The following is a 26,627-nucleotide window of genomic DNA, read 5'->3' as shown; positions in this document are numbered from 1 at the left end:
TCCCTGTTTCAACTCATCCCAATCACCCTGAATTAACCAAAAGACGAAAAGATAAAAATATTTTAGGGTGTCCTATCAAAAAGTATTCAAATTTTCTCTAAACACAATCATTTAGGTACAGATATGTCGTTTGCATAAATGAGTATTTGTGTACACTGTTAGTAATATTAATAATAATAATAATAATAATAATAATAATAATAATAATAATAATACGTTTATTTTATATAGCGCCTTTCTCACACTCTCTCTCGCTTTACAGTGTCATGAGCACACACAAAACAAGACAGCACAACAACACAAATAAAGATAAAATAAAAATAAATAATCTACACAGAAGGTCTTTGCAGTGGTGGTGGTGGTGGTGGTAGAAGAGCCGAGCTGTTACTAATGGTTTCGACAATGGCCCCAGCGTTGCCACGGAGAGTTGCCATGGCAACACATGATACAACTTCCTTGCGCAGCGTTCAGACCAGTGAACTCCCATCACATAAACAAGTAGGCTAAAGTTAGTTAGGATGCGCCTCCCCCCCTCGTAGAATAAAGGCTTCTCTGCACGATGGCCGCGATGGATCAGTCGTCTTATTGGAACGACTTTTTTGAAACTCTTCAATCAGATATTCCGTCCATTGACTCGGATTCCTCCTCAATAACAGTTAAGTAAATGATTGTACATCGAGATAGGTTCGTTTGGGTCAAGCTAACTTTAGACAGAGGTATTTAAGCTATCTATTCATTTTCTTTGAACGATCTTCCATCTCCAGTCCGAAAATGAAGATGTGACGATATTTCGTCCACCGACCTCACTTCCTCCGATAGAAGACATGTTGTTGGATGAGGTCAGTTTATTATACAACTGTGTGTCATGAAAATAAAGTACCATTTCTTTAAATGTATTTTAATTGGTGTGTGTGTGTGTGTGTGTGTGTGTGTGTGTGTGTGTGTGTGTGTGTGTGTGTGTGTGTGTGTGTGTGTGTGTGTGTGTGTGTGTGCGTACACGTGTGTGTGCGCGTCTGTGTGTGTGTGTGTGTCTTTATAAGGAGTTGTCATATCCTGCACAGATGGTCTGCTCAGCGGAATCTTTGTACGACAGAGCAGAAAGTATTTCTGAAGTTCAGCAGGTCACCACTGGTCTGTCCACGGACGCCGAGGTGAGTACTGAGTTATTGGGTTAGCGTGTTATCAGCCTTACTGGCACTCACATGCATTTATTATAATGGCATCGCTTTTTTTGCACAGGCTAAATGTTTTTGTTGTAGGCCTACTCAACTCCACTCTTCTACTCAACTCAAAACTTTTGTTCTCTACTCCAGAACAAGATACTGGAGTTAAACTCCAATGTGAAGCCCAAATCAAAACAGAAGAAAGACGACAACTGTGCTCCAATCCTCTCATTTTCAGTAGGCCTGTGTGTTAATATTTGAAACACATCTGATATAATTATACTATGATATAATCGATCATATCTTTTATGTTTACATAAAGGGCATCTTTTTATTTGTCAGTTGCTCGACGGTTGGGACTTGGACAGCATCCTCCGAACCCTCAAGCAGAACGGACCAGCTTCCAGGGAACACGAGTTTCCCCGTGTCATACAAACACTCGGAGGTAGCGTTACAACCCTGATAGACCCTGTGTTTGGCCCTGTCGGAGGACCAAACACATCAAGCTAAGTTTACAATACAGTCCAAATCCATTGTTCTGCTTCCCGTACAGAGGCGAACATCCAAAGCCCCGGGGAGAGTATCATGGAGAGGCTGGTCTCCATCTCCAAGCAGCAACAACAGTCGTCCCGGCTGACATCAGAACCGGCCACGCCCGAACCCGAGCCTATCCAAAGTGCAGCTCATCCCAGGTGCAGGATACCACATTGAGTTCAATACAGTCTAATGATAGCACAACACTCATCCGTTAAAAAAAGGCCAGGTCTAAAATGTCGTGCTTTTTTTGTGTTACACAGCGAGAGCGCTGCAAAGAGGGATGCAGATGCAATGGCAGCGGTGGAGATGAGTCGGCAGGAGTGTCGTCCCACTGTGTACATCGATCTGCGTCACCACCTCACCCCTCCAGGTAAGGTCGGCGTAACTCAGGAGGTAGAGTGGGTTGACTTGCACCTGGAAGGTTGCTAGTTAGATCCCCGGCACGAGTGTCGATGTGTCCCTGAGCAAGACACCTAACCCTAACTGCTCCTGACGAGCTGGCTGTCACCTTGCATGATTGACTCCGCCGTCGGTGTGTGAATGTGTGTATTAACCGTTGGAAGTCGGTTTGGATAAAAGCGTCTGCTAAATTCCCTTCAATGTAAAATGTAGGTAAAAACTCCGGAACGTGCCGGGAGGTTTTGGTAGAATGCAAGACGGTGGCTAAACATGGCCGTCGCCAGGGAGAGCCACCGGAGACGAGAGTCGGGCAGGGAGGGCAACGAGACGGATCAAGGGCGAAGACCGGGTAGGTTTGGTTTCTTTTCATGTGGGACGGTAAACACAGCCCTCTGTGGCGTTCGCCTTCGAGTCCCGTGATCTGTGCTTTGCTTCTTTCAGGGGAGAGAGCGGCAAGAGCATGCTGCTTCGGAAAATCAGGGAGCACAACGACAATAATAAACGTGGTAAAGATGAACTGAACGAGCCGAGCTTGAAGTTAGAAAACGACACGAAAGAATTGACAGAAAAGACCTCGGAACCTGTGGATCCAACACGGAGGCCGGAGTCCCTGGTTTCACACGCAGAAGAGGAACCTCCTTCGGGACAGAGAGGGGCCAAAGAGTCTAAAACAACAGGGATTTCTACCACAACTTCTACGACTCACACGAGCAAACCAAAGAATCTGCAAAGGTATGAGAGATGGGGTCAAACCTATACAACTGGTTTTAAACTCAAGATGACGACATGCAAGTGTATGAATGCATTACCCTTTACATACGACTCCAAACCGAGTGCTTACAATAACCGCTGTGTTGAACTTTGTAGTGTGGAGAGAAGCCAGCCCTGCACTGCCAAGTCACCCTCCCATCAATGTGCCAGAAACAAAGGTAACAGAACAGTAAACAAACATCCTAGAACAAGCTGTTTTCTTCCCCCCACCGGCTAAAGTGGGGCAGGATTGCGATAGTGTAGTGTGGCTAGAAAGGTTTTAGGTTCCATCCCAAGATGCCTAACCCCTATCCCGACCTATATCGCAATTCACAGTGAGCCACTTTGGATAAAGAAGTGGGATAAAACACAAAATAGTCAAATGGAATAGTAAAATAGTGAATGGTTATTTCAATTGAAAAGTGATAAATTAATCCTCCCACATCCCTTCTCCAGCCGACGTGTTCTTGCTAGTGTCCCCGGCCGTTGCTCCATGCTGCTGGGGCCTGGTGCTCTCCGAGTGTGCCCAGAGAGGCTTCACTCTGAGTGGGACGCAGCGGCTGCAGCTTCTTCCCAAGGCAGCCAAAGCCTTTGGACTCACCAGCAGCCAGGTAAGAAACGTCGATACAATCTTGAACGGAAGTGAGGGGGATCAGGGTAGTGTGTTTCGACTGCCACTAGCCTGAAGGTGGGTGGTCCCTTATCCCCAATGTACACAGGCTAACCTGTGCACAGCCTAATCCTCTTGGCAAGATGCCTAACTCCCCTCCCCTCTGAATTCACGGTGAGAAAGCAGCTTGAAAGCAGCATCTCCCAAAGGACTGAACAGTACGTCCAGTTTCAGAAGCTTTAATAGGGTTCTTCTTCAGAGGACTCAAGAGATGGTACTGTAAAAAGTTGAAAATTACGTAAATTAACCGTAACCTAGGCTTTGTTTTACCACGTCCCGCATGAGAAACACGGTGGCAGTTTCAAACACAAGTCCTTTCACGATGAATTCCTTAACAATTCCCCAAAATCCATTAACACCAATATAACAAACATTCCAATGCTCCTATGATCCTTAAATGGCAGCCGTTAGTGCGATGTGATGTCTGGATATAGGTAGTGTGGACCAGCACATGCTTTAACTTGGTCCGTCTTGATTCTCTCCCCAGGTACTTTTATTTTGTAAATCTCCCATCACCGCACCCCCGGGTGGGAAGAAAACAGCACTCTCTTCTCACTGTTTGGTGTTGCTGCTGAAGAGAGAGAACACCACGCACCACTGTGTGGGTCTACCAGAAGGTATTAAAATCCATTACTGATACATATCTTACAGTAGCCTGGAAATCCAGACCCACATCTCGAAAGCTGTAGGGTCTGGCAACGAGTAATAAAAACGGCCCAACTCGAGGGGCGGCACCAAGCATGCATTTGAAAATATCACTGCACGCCATTGGATAACACTAGGACCAATCAGAAGAATACAAGGGGTGACGTGTCCAGACCAGCGGAGCTAACCAATAGATAAGACTCTTGACATTAGGGATGTCACGAGAACCGATACTTCGGTACCAAGTCGATACCAAAATTTAAAAAACGTGACGGTACTCGTTTTTCTTAGTACCGAGGATGCAATTCCTCTGGACGTCACGTGGGCAGCATATACACCTACACGGGAACATGGAAGACGGCAGCTGCAGCGAGTGCGACGGCTCCGCCTCGACTCGTCGATAAAAAGAATAACAAGAGTCGCGTCTGGAAGTACTTTGCGTTTGGAACGCTGCGCCGCGCGATTGTTTCAGATGGGACCCGTTTCAATGTTGCGCTTCTAAACACGCATGGTACGACTGCGTTCGGCATCACTTACTTGGTGTTGTTTTGATTGAAGATCGGCAGGTTGTAGTAGGTGCGGCGGTGAACGTGTGCGCGCGTGTGCGTGTGTGTTGCGAGCGTATGCAATTTCAAAGTAAACAAACCAACTCAAAGCCGATGCATGCATCCAAAATTATTCGTTCAAAACCAAATAAACAAATCAAAAACAGCGGTGCTTATTCGCTTCAAATACTTTTTCTTTTCAAAACTTGGTTAATTAATACGGCGCGGTACCGAGCAGTTGAAAACAATGTTGGCGTCTCCTGTGGCTGCCTTGCGCACCTGCGTTATATTACTTAATATTAGGTTGGAAGTTATGTTTTAAACCCCGCTATGCACGCAAGTGTAAACGCCAGCCGCATAGCTGCATGACTGCCTGCTTTCAGCACGTATTATTTTTTTAAAATTATTATTACTTGAACGCTACATGCCACTGTTCTTTTTTTGTAATGTTAATAGTGGTTTAGTTTTATTCATTACTTGAAGGCTACATGCCAGTGCCACTGTTTTTTGGAATGTTTAAATGTTTTTAATAAATAAAGTACATGGGATTTATTGTTTTGTTTTTGACCGTGGTATCGAATTGGGTATCGAGAATCGTGGAATTTCACTGGTATTGGTATCGACTACTAAATTTCTGGTATCGTGACATCCCTACTTGACATATCCGGTCGGTAAAACAGCAACGCTTTTGGCCCGCCTATATCAGATACGCCGATGTGATTGGTTAATGTTCTGGGCCAGGGGAATCGGGGAGTGAGTATATTGCTCGTTCCCAGAGTGACTCGCTGAGCAAATTCAAATTGTGCTCTCGCGAGAACTCTGGACCCTGAACACTGGGTTTCCAGGGTAATCTCACTGTGGTGCATACACAAATCTCTCTTAAAAAACACTTCTGATATTGACTAATAAAACTAGGGAGTTTGTTGTGGAGACTGTTCAACATATAATGAATTCCTTATGTCTAGGGACAGGAAAACGGAATGCGCTGTGTAGGATAATATCATATTGTCTGCTTGTTGTTTTTCTTTCCAGCACTGATGAAGGAGTTTGAAGCTCAAGGCCTTCTGGGTGTCATCGGCTCTGGACTGAATGGAGGCCACGCGGTGGATCCCAGGAGCTGCTTTCATGTCTCACCCTACACAGACCACCTGCGCAACACCTTAGTTAAGCTCTTTGAATGCCCCCCTCTTTGATTGAACGATTGATCGTCATTGAGTCTTTATAAGAGAATTGTGATCGATTTTTTTCCACAGAAATTGATTGTGAAATCTTTTTTGAGTAGGTGTGTTGCATTGTATTCATGTTCAATGTTCTTCTCCTGCAGGTCGGTGTAAACGCGGAGAACCTACAGCACCTGACGGGGTCCTGTCCCGTATGAAGGGTCCATCTGACCCTAAGGACGGGGAGGTGGTGATCCTGAGCCTGTGTGGTCACGACCTGCGCCCAGGACTGGCTCTCCTGCACCGACTCCTCCTGAGAGGAGGTCCAGGCGGTAGGTTGGAGAACGCGGCGAGTTGGGGGGTGTTTGGGGGGAGTTTCTGGTGGTGCTCAAAGAAGGAACCACCAAATTAGAACACCACCACACTATTCTGATCGGCGTTACCCTCCAGATAGCCTGTATCGTTTGTTTCTTTTTTTTAATCAAATATAAAAACGATAGCTAAATCATACTTATTTCAATTTTTATCATAGATAGCGATTATTTCATGCATTAAAATACTACTACTTAGCAATGTTTTGGACTGTCTCTGTCTTGTATGTATTTATTTCATGTAAATTTAACCTGCCCTGTCAAAGACGAATTTCTGTCACTTGTGACAGACAATAAAGTTCTTCTTATCCTATCTTAATAAATAGGACATTCTGATTTATCGCTGTGAGCAGATGATGGAGGTGGAGGAGGTGCTGCTGTTGAAGGTGATAAAGGCGGTGGTGGCGGTGGTGGCGGTGGTGGCGGTGGCGGTGGCGGTGGAGGTGGAGGTTTGGAGCTGCTGGACCTGACGTGGCTGCCTGTGCTGAGCGGGAGGCAGGCCCGGGAGCTCAGCCCCTACGAGGTGGGGGAGCGGGGCTGGCTGGGCAGCCTGGACGCCCTGGCTTCCGCCCCGGCCCTGGTGTGCGCCCTGCGCGGGGTGGATGCCCTCACGGCGCTGCGTACCCTCCTGCATCACCACGCCGGCGGTGGCTGCGATGGAGACCCGGGGCGACTGAGCGTACTAATGTCCCCCACCCCTGAACTGGCCCTCAGACAGGCCCTCCTCTTCTTCCCTCTCCTACCGTCCCCCTAGCTGGGCTTGTGTCCAACGGCTCCACGACGTGTTCCTGAGATGTTGTTGGGTCTCATTGGGTTGCTGGAGCCGGATTGTGTCATTTTTGTTTGTAATCGATGATTTTCGCATTTATCTTTCTTTAATAAAGCATATTGTTCACACTTTGAAGGATTCTGATTTGGTGTGTTTATTACTGGAACGTATTTGTGTTTTGATGGTAAGAAATAACACTTCATAATATCAATCTTATCTTGAGCGGTTCAAACAGCAATGTGAATTAGTACCGGTAGTACGCTCAATTAGTACGGAAAAGAAACAAGGGGAAGAGAACACTGGGTTTTTACAGTTCTTCAGAGTATGGGTATTAAAGGGAAAGTTGTGCAGGCTTGAAGGCAACCATAACATTCCTTTGTATTGTCAATCATAGGGTGAAGGTTGTTTACATAAACTAACACTGACATTCGTGATTCAAACATAACATAAATGTACCTTATGTCTACTAACATCTTGCATATTGCACTGTATTTATTGTAGAGGTTCTTTGTCAAGGTCCAGCGAGAGAATACAAGGCAAACACACAATGGCACATTTATGTTGTTTTTGTTGGATTTTTGTTGTTTTTGTAAAACTATATCTTGTAGGCGAACCTGGACAATAGCTCAGGCATTTCCATGCCTAGTTATGGCTTGTAACGTGGAATAATGAACAAATAAATATTTCTATACTGATCTGTAAAGCATAGAGATTAAATTATTAAAGTATTTCTCAAAATTAAGTGTATTTTAATGTTGACGGTCAATTTGATGACAGAAAATAGAAATGATATCTTTACATTCCGATGAGTTTCCTTCATCTTAGACAGTCTCTAAGGGCCACTATTTGACAAACAGGCTTGTGACTGATAAGCCATTACATGGCCATTCCAAAATGTAGTCGTTTGTGACATCACAAATGCCAGCCTTCCAGTTGGTACAATCCACTGGAGGGTGGTTACTGCTGAGTTGATCCATCGATCTTACATCTGGGACAACCCTCCTACTTGTGATGTCACAAAAGGATGCTAAGTATTGTTTAATTGATCTTTACATGTCATGTTACTTCATAAGCAGTAATCTGAAATGGTTACATTATATTAGATAATGCCCATGTCCTGTGTTTATAATTAGGTATTTAAAAAAGGTATTGATGAGGCATCAAAGTGAGCATGGGATCTTGGAGCACTGAGGTAGGGTGGACATGTTTTGATGTGTTTTAGAAACAGACCTTCCTTATTATCACTGGAGTAGGAATAAGTGGTCATAAAGCATAAAGCATTAAACCAAATTTGATTTAAGACAGTCATCTTTCAATGGCTTTAACTAGGCAATACAAACATTACTCTTTTATTGGACTTTGACAAGGATTTTGCAAGCCAACATGACTCAAATGTAAACACGCTGTTTAAATAGTGCTGGTGTTTTCTGTTACCAAGGACTTTGACACTCAGTGCTGGTAAAATGTTGAATGTAAGGGTAAAGGTGAGGTGTAAATACAACTTCACGAAGGCTTGTAGTTGAACTAGCCCAAAGGTATGGGTACTAAACTGTTGAGTTACAGAAGAGAGGCTGCCATCTAGTGGCAAGGAAGCTGTTTAAAATTAGACAAGTTACATTTTAAGTTATTTGTGAACTGAGTTTAAGATCTTTCACAACCGATTGTTTAATATTGATGTTATGTTGCCTCCATGTATGACTTTGAAACATACTTTGTTTTTGTAATGTTAGTGTTTCTAAATTCCCATGTCATATCAAAACTCAATAAAATCAAATAAATAACACCCATTTTATAATAAAGCCCCACCTATGATATCAGATCTTAAATCTCTGTTCCACAGCATCTTATTTTTAGCTTCTTATTTGTTTCTTGTTTTCGGCTGTACAAACAGTGAAAATGTGTTATCAGCCCAACCTCCCAGAATGAGATCAGGAGGACTAACAAAGCAGATCACACATTTCAGATGAAAAAATTATTTTAATTTGCAAGATGATAAAAATAAATGTGAAATCTGTAAACCATTGCATAACCGTAGTGAAACATTTAAACAACAGTTAACAAACTAGTAATACACTAAAGAAAATATGTAGTACACAAATCTTAATTTAGAAAAGAAAAAGACTAGCATTGTAATAGACTTGCAGGTAATGTCTTGTGTTCATAACACAATATCAGTATACAAACAAACATTTTTTCTTGGATTATCAGAATAGTGTCCTACATATCCACAGCTTGCCACAAAATAAGGGACATGTTCCATTTATAAATAAATGTATTAAACCCACCGACATCAAGGTAAATAAATCTGTGAAATGCCGTTTCCTCAGATTAAAAACATTGGTTCTCCATCAAATCATTGTTTTACCCTGAGAAAAATCACATTTCTTTCCCTACCATTTCGATACACTGATACATACAGAAACTTCAGAATTTTTGCATGTTCTAGTTTGTGTACATATGAATGAATAGCGATTAACAACTAGATGCTACATCTTAATGATTCAACTTCTCTCCAGTGACCCATCCATGGTATATTTAAAATTGAGAACGATACATTCAATATTTCAGGGCGTCAAAGTTAAAAGTAACATTCCTACTTTAGAATATTTGTGGCATATTGAACAAGTTGTCCCACAATATTTATTGACAAAACTTGTGCTATTTTTATTTTATGACGTATTCAATTCCAACAGCCTAACTCATATACATGTACTCATGGTATGCACCGGTACAACATTGCATAAATCTTCAGGCTCAATTTGAATATTATTATTTTTTTAAACCAAAAATACATCACATAACAACTAACAGTAATGCAACTATTCCATAACTGATCTTGATTATACTATCTATTGGGCATTATTATTTTACAAGAATTATCTGTTTTGGTGCTCATCTTATTGATCACTCATTGTAGCAATAAAGGAGAACTGAAATCGGAATAATATAATTATGTAAGGTATTGCTGCAATGTAATATTATGGCAAATACAGACAGCAGGAATATTGGTCAACCTTGTGTCATGCGTTGGTTAATTTGTAAGTAGTTTAATCTAAATGTCTGTAGCCAAAGAAGCCTTTTACCTTTTTGACTTTCAGGTAATTAAAAGAGCAGATAATTTAACGGTCTACAAAATGTCCTAAGGCACTGGAATTTTGATCAGAATTAAGTCCTCTATTTTCTATTTAACTTGTAATCAAAACACAATCTCGGCACAAAATATCCTTGATTCCAATTGAGACCATTGTAATTGAATTAAAAGGCACAGGTGTAGAAGTTCAATTGGTCCAGTATCTAGATACATTTAAATCAAAGTAATTTAAGGAACATTTTAAGTGTAAGCGTTTACAGAGCAAATAATCGTAAAATCTATTTAGAAATAGAATTTTAGGGCTGGTAAGACATAAACATAAGTTACAATTTCATTAATATGTCTGTATTTGCCATTGATGCTGGTCAGCATTATTAAAAAAATATATTGATTAGAGTAAAACAAAATGATTTTCTAGCCATGATCACAAAAAGCTAAAACCAAGGAGAAAAACAGTCAAAAGAAAAAAATCATTACAGTCATTGTAGGTTTACGGTAGAAGCATACAGCACACAACCATTGATAGTCCAAAAAACTAAAAGAACAAGTCCTATGGCCTCTCCAGAACTTTAACACATCATTCCCCTGACATTCCTTCCATGTAGAACTGTTTGAAAATGTATGTTATCTTAAGGTACAACGGGCAAGCAGACAATGTCACATTTGTCATCAACACCAGAATATACGTTACACAAAATTGAATATACAAATACAGATACTTTGTTAGAATTTGACCCATTTATTTTATATTTCTTTATCCCGAGAGACTAAATGGATATGGGAAATCATTCTGAGAAATGTTCATCTATTTAAGGTACAAGGTGATAGTCAAATTGTTATTTCCTTTTATTATGAAAAAGAACGATGAATATCGGACGAAGGACGAATATCAAATATCGTAGTGTAATTCAAAAGAAATAACAGCAGAGGTCTTTGGTACAACTATAAAATCCTTAATATTGTAAGAAAAGCTAGTTCAACCTCTTATTTGCTCACCAAGAGAATAGTGTGTGGTATCAATTGACAAACGCAAAAGGAAAAATGTACCCTGAAATAGAATTTATAATAATTCAATTTATAATAGACTTAACTTGTGAAAATAAATTGACGATGAATTTGAAATGAGTCAAATCTACCATTGTTGGGACATAATATAAAAGTTATTCCTAACTTAGTACTAAGGTAAAGTACTTTAGCTGCGTTACATAGATTTAATTTCAACAAATTGCAACTTGAAAGAAAATTAATGAGAGCCTTTGTCTACATTTCTAGACGTGGACAAGACTTTTGGACTGAACACTGCGATAATATAAACATTAAATTTGAATTCTATTTTAGGGTCAAATGTCCCAAAAATACACACCACTTTGGTTAAATCTTATTTGAAGTTTTTTTAAATCTATGCTGGACATCATGAACTTGGATGTCTGAAAAGGCCCAAACAGAATAGCTAATCATACCCTGTAAATGTGGACCGATGGCACTGCGTATGCTGCAGTCTGGTGGAAGGTTATAATACAAAGAGAGAATAAGATTTGAACATCCTTTTAGCTAATTTCATAAGTGCAGACCTGCAAGTCATTCGCAGTGATTTAATTCTATCAAAGTATGACAGTAGCCTATTTAGAAAGACATACCTATCGTAACATTTGCCAGGTCTGATGCAAAAGACGATTGTTTAGAAAAGTTTTTTGTTTCGTTTTTATCCGAGCTTTTTATGCACAACATTCAAACACCTAAAATGTATTACAATAAACTACGATAATACAGTTTCTAGTAGCAGCAAAGCTTGCAGAAGTGACGTTAATAAGCCTTTAGTACACTAGAACTGATTCATTACAAATATTCTGGCAGTGTGACAGTGCAAACCGATTTTTTTTGTCTGTTTTTTTTTTAAGCTGGTTAAGAAATCGCATAATATAACATGCAATAGAGCAACTGTTTAACCAGCCTCGAATGCTATAATATCAACACAAAAACGAAATAACCATCAACTTTTATGAGGGTCGCCCTCATGTGAGCCGTTTGATTTCTGTCCATTTGAATGTAAACAAATCATTTTCCCACCCTTGCAAACAGCAAACGGTGTACCTGGAGATGCATGTTTGTTATTTTCTTATCAAACTTAAAGCAAGAAAATGCATGTTGTCGATTTATTTTTTTTACACAGTAGAAGGTCGTTTCAATTAGAGTAACCTAAGCACAATACACGGTCGTAATTATTAACTCACCGAACACGTTTTAATCACAGAATTCTTCATTCACTGAGGGAAAATTAATTTAAAAAAAAAAAAACACTTAAATGTTCAAATATATTCTTGTCCCTATTACATGTTTTGCATACTTCCAAATGTTCACTTGAAAGACGTTTTCATATCAGACTGAGGATGAAGCTTCACTGATCGCGTGCCACACAGGTTTGTGTGCAGTGGATATCTAAGGGGTTTCAGTGGGGCCGGGGGTGCTGACAATATCAGTACGATTATAAATCAACTTATTTGAGTGAGGGTCGTCCCTGCCGCCATTAAAAAATAACAGACACGTTCCGCACCTGCGCGTGAGAGCCGACTACCACCACGTGTACTGCTTTGACCGTCTTCTTAGGACGTGAGCTTGGAATCTAAAAGGCAAGGCACTTAAAAGAGTGAGAGGCCGATATGTCCTAGACACGATCAGTAGGCGATCTACGAGATTCACAATAACCGGCATTAGATGACATGCACAATAGCTAGGGCTAGGGCTATATATATATATATATATATATTAGATATATATATATATATAGGGTTATACCTCTACGCGAGTTAAAAATGACCAATTGAATAACTGCCTCACTGACATCACAGCTGCTGGTTACGCCTTAAAAATTGCATTTTTAAATGTGCACTTATTTGATTGAAATTGTATTCATTTACTGATTAAAGTAGGAACTAATATGAACTCCTCTAACAGATTATTTTTTTAATAAGAGAGAGAGCGAGAGAGAGAGAAACCATACCATGATCTTACAAAATGAAACCTATATCATTATGTTTCACAGTTTGCTCAAAAAACCTTGAGAAATTTGCTTATTTAAGAAAAATATAAACCTACAACCCAGCTTAAAGCAAATGTCTATACATCCCAGGCCGGCAAAGAAAAAAACTTCTGAAAAGTTGGTCAAAATAATGATGCTTGACTGGATATAGTATACATGTACTACAAATGAATGCTACTAAATATGTGGGCTTGAAAAAGTACTTGACTAAGGGGTACAGAAAGAAGGCTACATTTGTAATGTTCTAGATTTCATTAAGATGATGAAAAATACACAATTTCTACATCAGTAAATCTTAACTTATGAGTATTGTACCGCATGTAGTGAATAAGGGTGCTGTTTTTTTTGTGTTTTTTTCAGTGCTGAATGCACATATAGTTTTGGTCCCCTGAACAGAGATAGCCAACCAGAGAGAGCAACATTCCAGCAACTAACAATCAACAATACTTTCACTGTGTGCTTCATCCTGAGGTCTGTGGCTTCAAGAAGAATCCCTCAAATGACTTATATAATAGGCCTTTTAGTTGATAAACACTTTGTTCTATCATGCTCTACTCTGCTATATCATCCAGATGATTGATAATATATCATATAAATAATTATATTAATCAATTAGGGTGGAACTAGAAAAGGTATATTTTGTAGTTTTATGGTGTGATTCAAAAGATTACATTTTTGATTTGCAAAAAACAATGGCAGCTTTAGTTATGCATTTTTTTCTGAGATAAAATTCTTCAAATACTTTGAAGACTCACCCCAGGGGATGAGTCAAAACAGTGTGCTACTAAACCGTATCATGAAAGTAGCTTAAAGGATGTCTTTGGTAGGCTTGTTTAAAAACACTATTTATTTTTGTTTGTAGTAAGTTTTTTATTTTTCAGTTTTAGGAACATTGTCTGTAAATCAACCTAAGAGCATTAAATGATGGTGGACTATCTTTAATCTAATTATTGCCCAGCTATGAAACAATATTGTTTCGTCTTGGGTTGGGGCTAGTGTAGGTTTGCCAACTTGATTGCCAATATGAATAAATACTGTTGAAAATTATTAGCTTGGTGGACCATTATCCCTCATCAAAGTACTAATATATCAATACATTTTGTGTGTATGTATAAGTGCATGCAAGGGTGATTGGACATCCATCATCTGTAAGAGCTATGCCCCCCAAAAACTTAAACTACCCAATTTGTAATAGTTATTTGACCAGTCAAACATCATTAATCAAATGTGTATCAAGTTACTATCAAAACACAAATATCAATTTTAGAAAAATCTAAGCAATAATGTGAATCCGTTTTTTTAATCTTTACTAAAGGCTAGTTCTATAAATAGTACCCTCGTATAATTGTACATCACCACTTTAAAATCTTTGTTCTACAGTAAGGACATTCTGTTTTACTAGGCGCACAGTTCTCACAAAGTACATAATGTTGGCATGGTTGCAGGACAATGCAACGATCATGCTTTTGGCAAACTATACATTTCTTTGACTGTAGCTGATATATTACCTGTCGGGAAAGGGAGGGAGAAACAAACATCAGTTGCAACTTTTTGTAAAAAGAAAAAAAAAAGAGAAAAGAAATAGCCTACCAAATATTGATTTGATTTTAATTATTATTTATATCTTTTTAACGACCAAAAGGGCCCTTACCCCATCTAGTAGCTCCAGGTCCTTGCGCAGCTGGCTCTGGATGGAGTGGAGCTTGGACAGGGGCAGCTGGTCCAGGTCCCCGTGCCCACGCAGGAGGGGCGTGCCGGGGCCGCGGCAGAGTGCGTCAAACTCCCCCTGGGTCTCCTTCAGCCTGCGCTCCGTCTCCTCCCACCGCTGCTCCGCTAACTGCCGCTCCGCCTCCGCCGACTTCACGCGCTCCTTGGCCTCCAGCGCGTCTTTCTGGCACGCCTCGCACGCCTGCCACGACGAGAGGAGGGGGGGGGGGCATGTTGCGGCGCGAGTATGACTGGAGTCCTGTGTTCCCCCCCCCCCCCCGGTTGAAACCCGGCGCAGACCTAATGCAATCTCAACAATCTCCTTTGGTTGTTGTTGCCGCCATGCCACTACAGCTACATTTAGCATCCGAGATTAAAGGGGACGTAATCAAATCCAACCCATTTCCTGCGATTAAATATAATAAAAGAAAACAACAACCCGGCTGCGTGTTCGTTGCAGCATCGCTAAAGTTTGGAAAGTACAAACTTTGGCGATCCCTCAACGGTGCCTAACCCGATGGGATGTGGGAGTGAGGAGCTGCTGCTACCGACCTGCTTGACCTGGTGCCACGCCTCCTCCCACTGCTTCAGCTTCCTCTTGGCCTCGTCCAGCTCTCTGAAGAGGCGGGCCAGGTCCCCCCCGCCGCCGCCGCCGGCGCCGCACCCCGAGGTCAGGCTGCTGAACACCGGCGACGGGCTGGGGGAGAAGTTGCCACTCACAAAGTCCCAGATGCTGCTGGCGGCTCCGTTCAAACCTGGCGGGGGTGATAGAGAGTTTACCATGGGTGGTGCAGCCGGAGGGACTCGAGGTCAAATCAATATACGGGTCATTAATTAGGGATGTGAATAACTCATATTTTTCATGGTCGAATAATCAGTGGGTGGTATGAATGAATAATCGATTATTCGATGTGTGCCGACATTCACAAAGGCAGCCATGGATCAATCGGCAAGAAATCACTTAATATCTTAAACGCAAAAAAAAACAGTGATCAGTGTTTGTGTTGTATGCATATATATTAATATTTATGCTTGTGTATTGTGTATATTGTTTTTCTGTACATGATTAATAATTATAAAAAAAACGAATAGTGCTACAGAACCAACATTAGTTCCGTCTGTTAATTCTTGTTTAATTGAATGGAAAAAAATGTTAACGGTCCAAATGTTAAAAATCGGCTTTGACTCTCTGGAACGAATAATCTAATATTCTGACCCATCCCTATTAAGGAGTAAGTAGACGAGGCATCGGGCTCCGGGTTGCCTGCAGGTCAATAGACCCTTTTCAACAGAGGTGTCTTCGACAAACATACGTGTCGCACATAACACTAGTTATCACTAGTTGAATGCCTCGCCTCCAAGCTCCGGCAGAAGGTGGGCTTTCTATACAGAAACAGGTCTAGCTTTCCTTTGTTTAGTAGGAAGAGAGTTGTACAGGCAGTGTTTGTATCAGTATTAGACTATGCTGATTTAATCTATAGGCATGCAGCTACACCTACATTCAAACAATTAGACTCTGTTCATCATTCCACTCTTATATACATCACCTGTGACAGTTATAATACACTCCACTGCGCTCTCTATAGTAAAGTTGGCTGGCCCTCCCTTTCCTTGATCCGGGTGATGACTGAACTTGTGACTCTAACTCTACTACCCGTGCGCTGGTACATAAAAGGAGCAGAGCCATAATAAGTGTATTTTGGTGTGAAGGAGGCCACTGTGAAAAGGCTCTGTGGGGAACAAACAGCACTGACGACACCTCAGTGCAAGGGGGGGGTTCACCCGGTCTGACGTTTGTTGATGTCGGTGCAATAGGAAGAAACACAGGCGTTACCACGGTACCCACCTAGGGAGTTCTGGGACGAGGAGGTGGGGGTCCCCAGCAGGCCGTGCTCCTGCTTGGCCAACATGGACGGGGGCTGATGCGCGGTCTGGGAGACCACGCCCCCGAGCAGGGACTGGGAGAGGGACTGGGACAGGGAGCTCATGGGCGAGGTGGAGAGCGACGACGAGGAGTTGAAGGAGGAGGAGCGGGCGAGGGAGCCCGGGATGTTGACCGGGGCCGAGCCGGCGAGCGACCTTTGACCTTTGGGGTGTGGGGGGGGGGGGCGGAACGCACGTGTTGGGATGAGAAATCATACATTTCATGGTGGGAACTTCAGAATAAGATCTCTTTATTAAGTCGAGTGTGTGCCTACCTGCGAATCCCACGTGGTCCTCTTGCTCCTCCAGATCTTGTTCGAGAGACGCAACGTTGATGTCACTGAAGTTAATGTCTAGAGCCGATCCTGAAACAAAAATAAGTGTTCCTATAATTACACATGAATCTCGTTTAGGGTTAGGTTTAGGGTGAATGGTTGACGGTAGGATCATTCAAAAAAGAAAATGTAATCTATTTTGTGGACGCTTTTTATCCAAAGCATCTTATAATACCATGTGTGCATGCGATCTTAGCATGGGTGACATCTGTGGGAGTCGAACTTTGTCACCCTTGCAGTGTGGGTGCCGCGTGCTCACACACACACACACACACACACACACACACACACACACACACACACACACACACACACACACACACACACACACACACACACACACACACACACACACACACACACACACACACACACACTATATTTAGCGTTTATATAACAAGTCACTACACACTCCGTTCCGTTCCTTAACCACGTTTCGCCGACTTGTTTTTTTTCCCCGGCGTTCCCGAGCCGTGACTCACCGATGACGGACTCCACCGTGTTGCTGCCTGGGTAGAAGGGGGTGGCCTTGACGTTCATGGTGGACAGGGTGGTGGGCGAGGAGCTGTCGGAGCCGATGCTGGACGCCAGGCTCGATGTGACGCTGGAGGTGATGCTGCACGTTAAGGGGTTCCCTGCGGAGAACACCACGTTCTGTGGCCAGGAAAAAAAAAGAACAAGACTTCTCATGAATACCCTATTGTTGTGCGGGCGACGATGGGCGAATTATATCTTTTATTAACTTGAGACGTAAATAGAACAGCGCTAGGGGGCTCGTTTTGGGAGCGCCGACTCCCTCCATCTGTTTGGTCTGAGGTTAGATTTTTTTTGCAACAAAGTGTGTTTTATATCCACAACATCATCATCCACTTTATGTAAGAATTTCACTATAAGTGAAAGGGCGCCATCACTGAAAGATCCGGTTCAAATCTTTTGCATCCATCGTTATCCGAGGCACATATTGATATTCAACATCATCCACACTATGTTAGTAAGATTTAAATATAGCTAACACTTCACGTAACAGACGGATACTAACCTGCTTGTCTGAGTCAATCAACTTTTGATCTCCATGTCCCTCATTCTTCATCTGAAGAAGAAAGATGAAGAGAAAAGACGGACCTTTTAAAGTTTTATATCTTGGTTTATTCATTGGTGAAAACTTTTAAAGTGGGGTTTGCAATGAATAAATTACACTCGAAATGTATTCAAGAAAGTTGGTAAAAAATGTATAAACACCAACTACTAACCAGTGACTGTAACTACACAGTACACACACAACTCCTAATGGGCGACACGACAAAATAACTCAACACAAAAGGTGAGCTGACAAGGGGAGAGGAACAATTCAAAACAACATATAAATACAAGAAGGCGGGGCTAGGATATCAACTGTCCTTCTGAAACCAGAGACCTGTGTACCTGGACTTCCCCCTCCCATCACTGGAAGGGTAGCTACACAGAGTCCCACACCAGACACCTGAAGGGGGTGGGGGGGTTGGTGGACTCTGAGCATTGATTGACGTTTACTATCAAGGTACAACCCTCTAGCTCCGCCCCCACACCCCGCTCAGAGAGAGTCCCATTGTTCTGAATGGAGTTTGATATCTTAAAAGAAAATAAGTGCATGGTTGCTATGAATGTTTACTTTGGTGGAACTGGGCTCTTTTTCCTGGACACAGAAATAAATTGAGTGTGGTTGAGAGGAACGCGGCTGATGTGTTTGATCCATCGATTGATATAAAGAGATTAAGAATAATAAAGGGTAGCGCAGAACACAACGGGCAGCCTTATCAAATAAATACGAAAGTGAAAGCATTAAAGTACAGCTGACTGTAAAAGCAAAGGCAAAAAACTAACTAAAGAAAGAGAAAATATATAAAATGGTACTAACCCTTTCTGGCCTGAATTTATTGCTATGCAATACATTTCCGGAAAAACTCATGACAGCAGCAGGGAAAAGATCTGTATTCATTTTGACAGTTTTTTTCCAATCCATGTCAAGCTACCAATTTGCACTTTTTGCTTATAAAATATTTATGTTCACCATCCCCCTTTTCTTTTGTGACTTTTGTCCCATTATAATAAAGCACAGAGAGGGGGACACATTTTTCTTGCCCCAAATATCAAACCACTACAAAAAAAACAATAGCTAGGTCATCCAGATCAATGACTCGACACTGCCAGGTATGTATAATGACAACAACAACAACAACAACAACCACAAACAAGCTACCTGGCCATTGCTGCTGCCTGCAGGAGCAGAGGAGTTGCCTCCGCTGTTCCAGTCACTGATGGGACACTCGGAATACTGCTGGGACTGGGAGCCGGACTGTATGGCGCTCAGCAGAGAGCTCATGGTCTCCTCGGCGGAGGGGATCCCTAGGAGGAGACACGGACACCGGCTGAGTGCCCACAGTGTGCACCTACACTCCAAAGGTTTAAAGGTCCCATGACATGCCACCAGGTGTTACAAGCCGTTTTGGAAATCTGCCCCTTCTGACATCACAAGTGGGCGTGTCCACCTAGATGTGTGCTGGATAGATCAGTCCACCAGCCTACCCAGTGTGGACTGTAGCAAACATTGCTCATCCATCCGTCACACATCTAGGTGGACACGCCCACTTGTAATGCCATAACAGACAGATTTTCAAAACGGCTTGTAACGGCTAATCACACTCACACCTGGTGGTGCGTCACGGGACCTTAAATGTAAGGTGTTTGGAAGGGGCCCTAGTTCACCGTAAGGAACTTGTAACGGCTCGTCGGCATGACACCTAGTGGTCAAATCGGGCCCCTTGAAACTAGAAATGTATGTTGTTTTGAGGAAGGAATTGTTTTGCTTACTTTCCACGTGAGCAAAAGCACAGAAGGGTCCTCTGGGACAGTAGCCAGTCTGTCTCATGTCGTTGCACTTCGTGGATTTGTAGATCTTGAAACAATGATTATGATTAAAATACAAGTAAGTGTCATAGCACAGTGTTAGCTAGTGATATAGATATGTTAATAAGAAAAGGCTATTCGGGCATCTATAACATCACATCTATAAACAAAAAGAAAGAACAGGATTTCCACAAATATGCGGCACAGCATGTCAAATGACCAAGCCTCCTGCCAATCAATTATTAACATTAAATTAGTCACATAACAACTAGGCTGAAATCAGAGCACAATGATGACAGGTTCGGTAAATGATTTAAAACAACCCAACTCGTTCAATCGAATTACAAAGCAACAAAACTAGAAACTTCGAACAGAGTGATATCAATATCACTTTCCATTAACAATGTTATGTTACAATGTTATTGAAAAATATATATTTTGTATTTGTGGGATTGGTGGGAGAAACACTGCTTTCCACATCCAAGCAATACACAAATTGCATGAAAAGAATGAAAATTGTTATAGTAGTTATAGTCCAGCAGGAATCATATTGACCCACCTCCGGGTGAAACTGCTGCTCCGTGCGGGAGTGACAGTACTGGCAGCCGTCTCCACTGTCACACTTGGAGGGCTCGCCCCACTCGTCACCATGCTTCACGTTGGGACAGGGAGTGGACCTGGGGGGGTGGGGGGGGCGTCCGGTTACCACACCAACGTCAACACCACAATCATAGGGCCTTTAATTTGATCATATCCCTGTTATTTCAGTTTAGAGTCGAGTCATGGGTCACCTGTACTTGTATTTGCGGGGGTTTCTCCTCCGGTCTCTGCTGTTGTGATAGTGCGGGCAGGCGTAGCCCTGCCTGCACAGCCTGGGCGGCTTGGTGCACTGCTCCGTTTTGTAGTTTGCTAATACAAAATTGGTGTCTGCAAGAGAACAAGGCCAACCGCGTCATTCACCGACGTAGCGCACCATGCAGAGGGACGGTTACGGTTGTTTGAATGAGCAGCGAGCAGCGGGGTGAGCGGACGTTGTGTCTCACCGTGCCATCGGGGGTCTTCAGTAAGCGTCTTCTCGATCATGGCCTGGCTGGCCAGGACTCCGGGCTGGAGGTCTGGGATGCCGTCGCCCGACCCTAGCTGACCGTTCTGGAGCGCCTCCTGCGCCTGAAGCTCTCTGTGGGACACAAGCGGACGCACACTGCGTTAGCTCCGTTGGATGACATCAAGTGGATCGAGTGCACAGAGCTTGTTTTACGGAAATAATCTCTAGTCGGATATGAACTCTGAAGTTTTTTTTTTCCGACATGCACGAGCAGCTTATTAAAAGGTCCCATGACACGCCACCAGGTGTGAGTGTGATTAGCCGTTACAAGCCGTTTTGAAAATCTGTCTGTTATGACATCACAGGTGGGCGTGTCCACCTAGATGTGTAATCACACCACACCTGGTGGCATCTGATGGGACCTTTAAGATGTCAAATCAGCTTCTAACCCTCCCTACAACAAGACAACATAAACATGTTATCCCAGGTATGAAGGATAACATCACCTAAAGTTTAATTTAGGTGACATAAAATCATCCAAGACAATAATGCTGACTGCAAGGGCAGTTAGTGACTCAATGTAACACAAAATTGTAAACTCGTCTTGGCTCCCAAGCTTTCCTAGCCTTGACGAATCCTTCAATAAAGTCCCCGACTAACTGGCCGCCAACTGCCTTAGTACTAAAAATACTCCGCGGAGCGAGCGTATCCATTACATAGGGTACACTGGCCACTATATGCGTGCCGGGTTACTATTGTGTATGTCGTTGTGTGTCCATGTCACCTGATATCATAGACCGGGGGTCGTAGGTCGTGGGGCCCATGAGCAAACGCACAGTGCAGCCCATTCTTCACACAGTGCCCGCGGGCGTCCGTCTCATGAATACACGTCCCCGTCTTGTAGTAGCGGAGGTGGTACTTGCGCTCTGTGTCACCAGTGGTGCGGTGTAAGTATGGACAACTGAAGAAACCCAGGACAGGAAACACACACACATGTTGTCAATTAGTCATCTTAAAAAAATAAAAAACAACCATGCTAATTAAATCAAGAATATATGTAATATGTTGCGTCCGGCTTTTGATTGATATAATGTGGAATAAAATTGAGATCATGTATGAATCCTGTTGAGATATCAACATTGATTACAGAAAATTTTATGCTGTGCTGCTCAATTTCCTGATGTGCTGAAACTTGTTTTTACAGTTTCCTGCTTCAAATGAGATAATGACAGTACGAAATAACAAGGACGAAATAGTAAAAAAAAAAATCGCACCATTATAATTGCATATCATTGGAAGACATTTGTGATCGTGTTGTTTTACCAGTGTACTGCAACCACTCAGGAGAACACAGAGTCAAAACCGTCCTCGGGCTAAAGAGAAGTAAGCCTCCGGAGTTCACACAATCTTAATTTTCTGAATAGCAACAGTTGCTATAGCAACAGATAAGGTCATACAAAAATAGCAGTAATTTGTAGTAGAGGGATAGTAAAGGCCGCAGCAGATCATTCTGGAGCCAGTCAAAATTTGCTTAAAGCTTTGTTGAGCAACACATCCTGTTTCCAGTTCCAGACGTGCATAGTTGTGGTTAAATATAATTGAACGATCCTGCTCCAACTGTATGGCTAAAAAAGTAATTTAGTCTACTGCATAACTTTTAACGTTTTGGAGAATGATTCAACTGTATAATGCATGTTTCAACGTTATAATAAAATAAACCGTGAATATGGAATACATGCGTACAAACAATCATTTGAATAACAAAAATAATTGGAACAATCCCTATTAAGTACATACATTATTGCATATTATTGATTGAGACATAATTTTACACAATCAGATGAACACCTAATACATTATTCTATTCTATTCATAACTAAATACCTTTTCAGGAAACATAGCATTATTAACACAAACATGTGCATATCTTTAAGGAATAACGACGGTTTAAGTAAACTGAGAGATTATTTACATAATATTTTCAGTGACTCCCCGAAAAGTTAAATGGCTTATACAAAGTGAGTCAAAATCAACAAGAGCTACTAACTATATTTACTTCCAAAGTTCTATATCTGACAAACAACATTGGACTCTGAAAATAAACTTTGAATACGACTTTCTGATTAAAGCGATGCTTAGATTGAATAAAGAATGCACAGCTTACAAATGCGTTTGTGTTCGTTAAACTGAGGCTTTGAGTAGTAATCACGTTAACTGAATGACTGGCAAATACAAAGTCTTCTGTCAAGTAATGCAACAGTTGCTTTACCATCAGCAAACTCACATGTGCAGAGGCCAAGCTCATAGACAGTGTCAGCACAACACATTTCTGATTCAGATTTTCTAGATAAATGTTGGATTTAAATAAACTCATAGAGAATCAAAGAAACAGAATCAAAAGGCGGAAACTAATGTAAATTGTGTTTCATGTACACAAGCAAAATAGGCTTTAAGAGATTCACTTTCATAGTTATATGCATAATTAATGAATAACTTAAAGCAAGATAACATATTGTGAAACAAACTGTATATATTTCTTTGAGAACATATGCATGGCAGTCTTGGGAGAAAATGTGTTTTTGCAAAACAGAAACTTTTTAGGAAATTAAACTATACATTTCATAAATGTATTGTACAATCGTATGGGTCATTGGTGGCAGTGAACTGGGCTTAACACTTTTTCATAATAGGTGTTAATATAAAGATGCATTCAAGTAAGAATGATCAATGAGTTTTAAATATATATATATATATATATATATATATATATATATGCTGACAGCCACTGAGCAAGTTTGGTCTAGACAATATATGTTGGCCAAACCTAAATCAGACTCCCCTCACCTTTCCTTCAGCACTCATGCTGTTTATGTAGTCAATTGTAGAAAGTTCTGTTTGTGGGGTAGTTTCAGTGAGGAGGGAAATAATGTAGGCTGGATTGTAATCAGCAGCACTACCAAGGGGTTCTTTAACTGCAAAGCAGTGCCACTGAATGACATAGCAACTGAACAAATTGCTCTGTTAAGATATAATCAAATGTAAAACTAAGGGTTCATCTTTTTGACCGCAAAATAACAAACACAGAAGTTGCTTCCTGAGCTGGGCCACCCATAGCTTATAATCTACTTTCAGATATCCTCCTCAATGCATACAAGGACAAATAAACAAAAATGAATTATTTCTTCAACAAGCAGGTGCATGGGAATGTTTTGTTGATTTACATGATGCTGGTTTTGCCATTCCGTTACCTGCTGGCTTATTTGACCAAGTTACCAATAGTTGGAAACGAATGGCCCTCCACTATACCCATATAATTCTGGATAACATTTTCCCGTGTGGAACATTCCGGATGTTGTGGAGGAACAAGATTTCACATGAAAGTCGCACTTACTCGTCTCCATCGGGACATATGCCTGTTGTCTCGTCATATTTTGTGCAATAAACATCGGGACTGTAGTTAAAAGTCCCGTCTCTTCTTCGTATGGGTCGTCTTCGCCGCTGGTTAAGAAAATGCCAATGAAAACAGGTAAAGGGTCTATGCTGCGTGCACTTGTGCTGGAGGAACAACGGGCACTGTTCTGTTCTGAATTCCTTCAAATAACTGAAATAAAGATGAGACTTTGTTAGTACTCATACCTTGGCACATACTCATTGACTGTGACAAAACAAAGAGTCGGACAACAATAGTAACATTTCACGTTGCTGCTGTTATTGTTGTTGTTGCTGCTTCAGGTTACCCAGCGTTTATTGGCCATTTACAAAAAGTAGTACGCAGCAATTCGTACGTACACGTAGCAGAGGCGCGCTGAGCGTACGTCAAGTAATGTGCGTAACAACAAGGAAGGAAATAAGGCCAAGCTATTTACAAGCAAACTGGATAGCGAGTCAGTGGCTAATCGTTTAGCGTGGCAAGTTCACGCTTCGCACTCGGAACAGTTATACCAATGCCACATTCAACACCGTGCGGTGATAGTAAAAGTCAGAATCAACTAGTCGCTTGCATTTTATTTTATTCTGCGTCGAAAACATTATTGCTGTCGTGGTATTCGCCAGTGTAGATAGTCACAAAGCAAAGGGAAAGCACCATGTTCTTCACGCAGAACAAAGAGTTTCACCAAGCAAGAATTGTAAACGCATAGTGCTGCATGCAAAACGATTGTTTACGTTACACATTGACAACAGAGTAATTTTGTGCTGTAGCTTTACTTACGTATAGTGAGTAGGCTTCTCGGTTTGCGGAGAAGCATTGGCCGCCGTTTTCGAAACCGACGGCATTTTCAGTCAAAACAATCCAACACGCATGCGCGTCATCCTGCTGCTCGCATACCAAGCAGAGCCCGTCCCCCCACGCTGCTAACAAGCAACGTGCGCCCTGTGTGCTTTTCTCAATAATACATAATTATTATCTATTTACTGGAAGGCCATCGCAGCCAAATTCATTATGTTTAATTGACAATTATACGAAAGCGATTGTCGCCCAATGTCTTTGATTTACGGAGCTTGCGTGTACTAAAGCTACTTTCTGTTTCTGTTATTTGTTGTGCTTGTTGTTTGCTTATTTATTTGCTCGGGTCTTCTGAAATGCTTTTTTTCTCAGCAGCGAAAACTATTTATTTAACAATATTTTCCATAAATATGTGTGTGTTTGCGTGGGTGTTTGTGTGCGTACGTGCGTCCGTGCACGCTCCCAGACACACGCATGGACGGTATGGAAGAAAAAAAATAGAACCATTTATGAATCAACAGAATATAGTAAACAACATTCTTTTCATGTTTACTATGAGTCGATTGTGCCGTTGAGTATACAATTTAATGACTATTGTTTCACTATACATGAACTGTATGCACAGGTATATATTAGTTCTGGTTTTCTTTTCTTTCTTCTGAGACAGTTTATTTAGCTCTCAGTCTAACTCCTCTCGAGTGTATTTGTATTTTCTATCCAAGAGTTGCGTTTTACATGGTTTTTAAGTTATACATATTGCAAACTAAGATGAGGTATAACTTATCTGAATAGATCTGAATATAACAAACTGTGTAGTCAACTTATTTTACATTGAATTGAAGTATTAAGTATTATATTGCAGCACTTGTATTTGACAACTCCTTTCTTTGTCCTACAGTATATCTACTAAGCTTGTCTATTCTCAGCCCTTTTGCTGAAAGGAGTATTAATACACTAATGCAATTATAAATCGGATCAATTATTCAGCTGTTACAGCCTACAGCGTGTGCTTCTTTGTAATTATGCATAAAGCGTGGGCTATCTTGTTGTAATTACTTTGACTTTCTCCAGTACCGCAGCTTTTTCAGCCTGCGGTTCTGTGACCACACACAACCTTTGCCATTTAGGGCATGTATGCCACACGCTTAGTTGGTTAAGTTAATTGAGCTAATAAATGGTGGCCTTAATTAGTTTCTGAGTTTCATCTTTGATTTGTATTCTTATTATTAGTCTCTAGAAGTTTCCATTCGTACCGAAGCGACCCCTCTATTGAGTTACGGGAAGCAACTCTTGATGACATCATCGAGAAAGCCCCATACTTTGGAATGAGTTGATCAAATTGTAAATATTGAACTCCGGGAACGTCAGCCAT

The 26,627-nt window shown here is 41.6% G+C and overlaps 2 protein-coding genes across 3 annotated transcripts; one reads left to right on the top strand and one right to left on the bottom strand.

Annotated features, from left to right (window-relative positions):
• The first annotated feature begins 312 nt into the window (after positions 1 to 312).
• LOC311363689 (uncharacterized protein) lies at positions 313 to 7,138 on the top strand. Its single transcript, XM_084483648.1, has 15 exons — positions 313 to 655; positions 765 to 839; positions 1,041 to 1,151; positions 1,314 to 1,400; positions 1,506 to 1,608; positions 1,717 to 1,855; positions 1,961 to 2,070; positions 2,313 to 2,448; positions 2,541 to 2,831; positions 2,967 to 3,028; positions 3,306 to 3,460; positions 4,007 to 4,136; positions 5,742 to 5,873; positions 6,034 to 6,201; positions 6,594 to 7,138. The coding sequence occupies exons 1-15, from the start codon at positions 560 to 562 to the stop codon at positions 6,992 to 6,994; spliced, it is 2,196 nt and encodes a 731-aa protein (XP_084339774.1). The 5' UTR covers positions 313 to 559; the 3' UTR covers positions 6,995 to 7,138.
• A 1,834-nt stretch (positions 7,139 to 8,972) lies between these two features.
• On the bottom strand, positions 8,973 to 25,311 carry unkl (unk like zinc finger). 2 transcript variants are annotated; one of them, XM_084476650.1, is made up of 15 exons: positions 25,241 to 25,311; positions 24,422 to 24,631; positions 21,815 to 21,991; positions 21,029 to 21,162; positions 20,777 to 20,912; positions 20,545 to 20,662; positions 19,950 to 20,034; positions 19,339 to 19,484; positions 18,142 to 18,192; positions 17,585 to 17,756; positions 17,043 to 17,132; positions 16,691 to 16,930; positions 15,397 to 15,599; positions 14,789 to 15,046; positions 8,973 to 14,645 (listed from the first exon to the last, which is right to left on the bottom strand). In XM_084476650.1, the coding sequence occupies exons 1-15, from the start codon at positions 25,303 to 25,305 to the stop codon at positions 14,490 to 14,492; spliced, it is 2,241 nt and encodes a 746-aa protein (XP_084332776.1). In that variant the 5' UTR covers positions 25,306 to 25,311; the 3' UTR covers positions 8,973 to 14,489. The 2 variants fall into 2 exon arrangements, with proteins under 2 accessions (XP_084332776.1, XP_084332777.1); XM_084476651.1 differs by having other exon boundaries at positions 20,783 to 20,912.
• Positions 25,312 to 26,627: the final 1,316 nt, after the last annotated feature.

This window comes from Micromesistius poutassou (assembly GCF_964030765.1).
Source record: "Micromesistius poutassou genome assembly, chromosome: 1".
Classification (NCBI taxonomy): domain Eukaryota; kingdom Metazoa; phylum Chordata; class Actinopteri; order Gadiformes; family Gadidae; genus Micromesistius; species Micromesistius poutassou.
The sequence above is the reverse complement of the archived record's forward strand: the minus strand, read 5'-3'. Positions and strand labels throughout refer to the sequence as shown.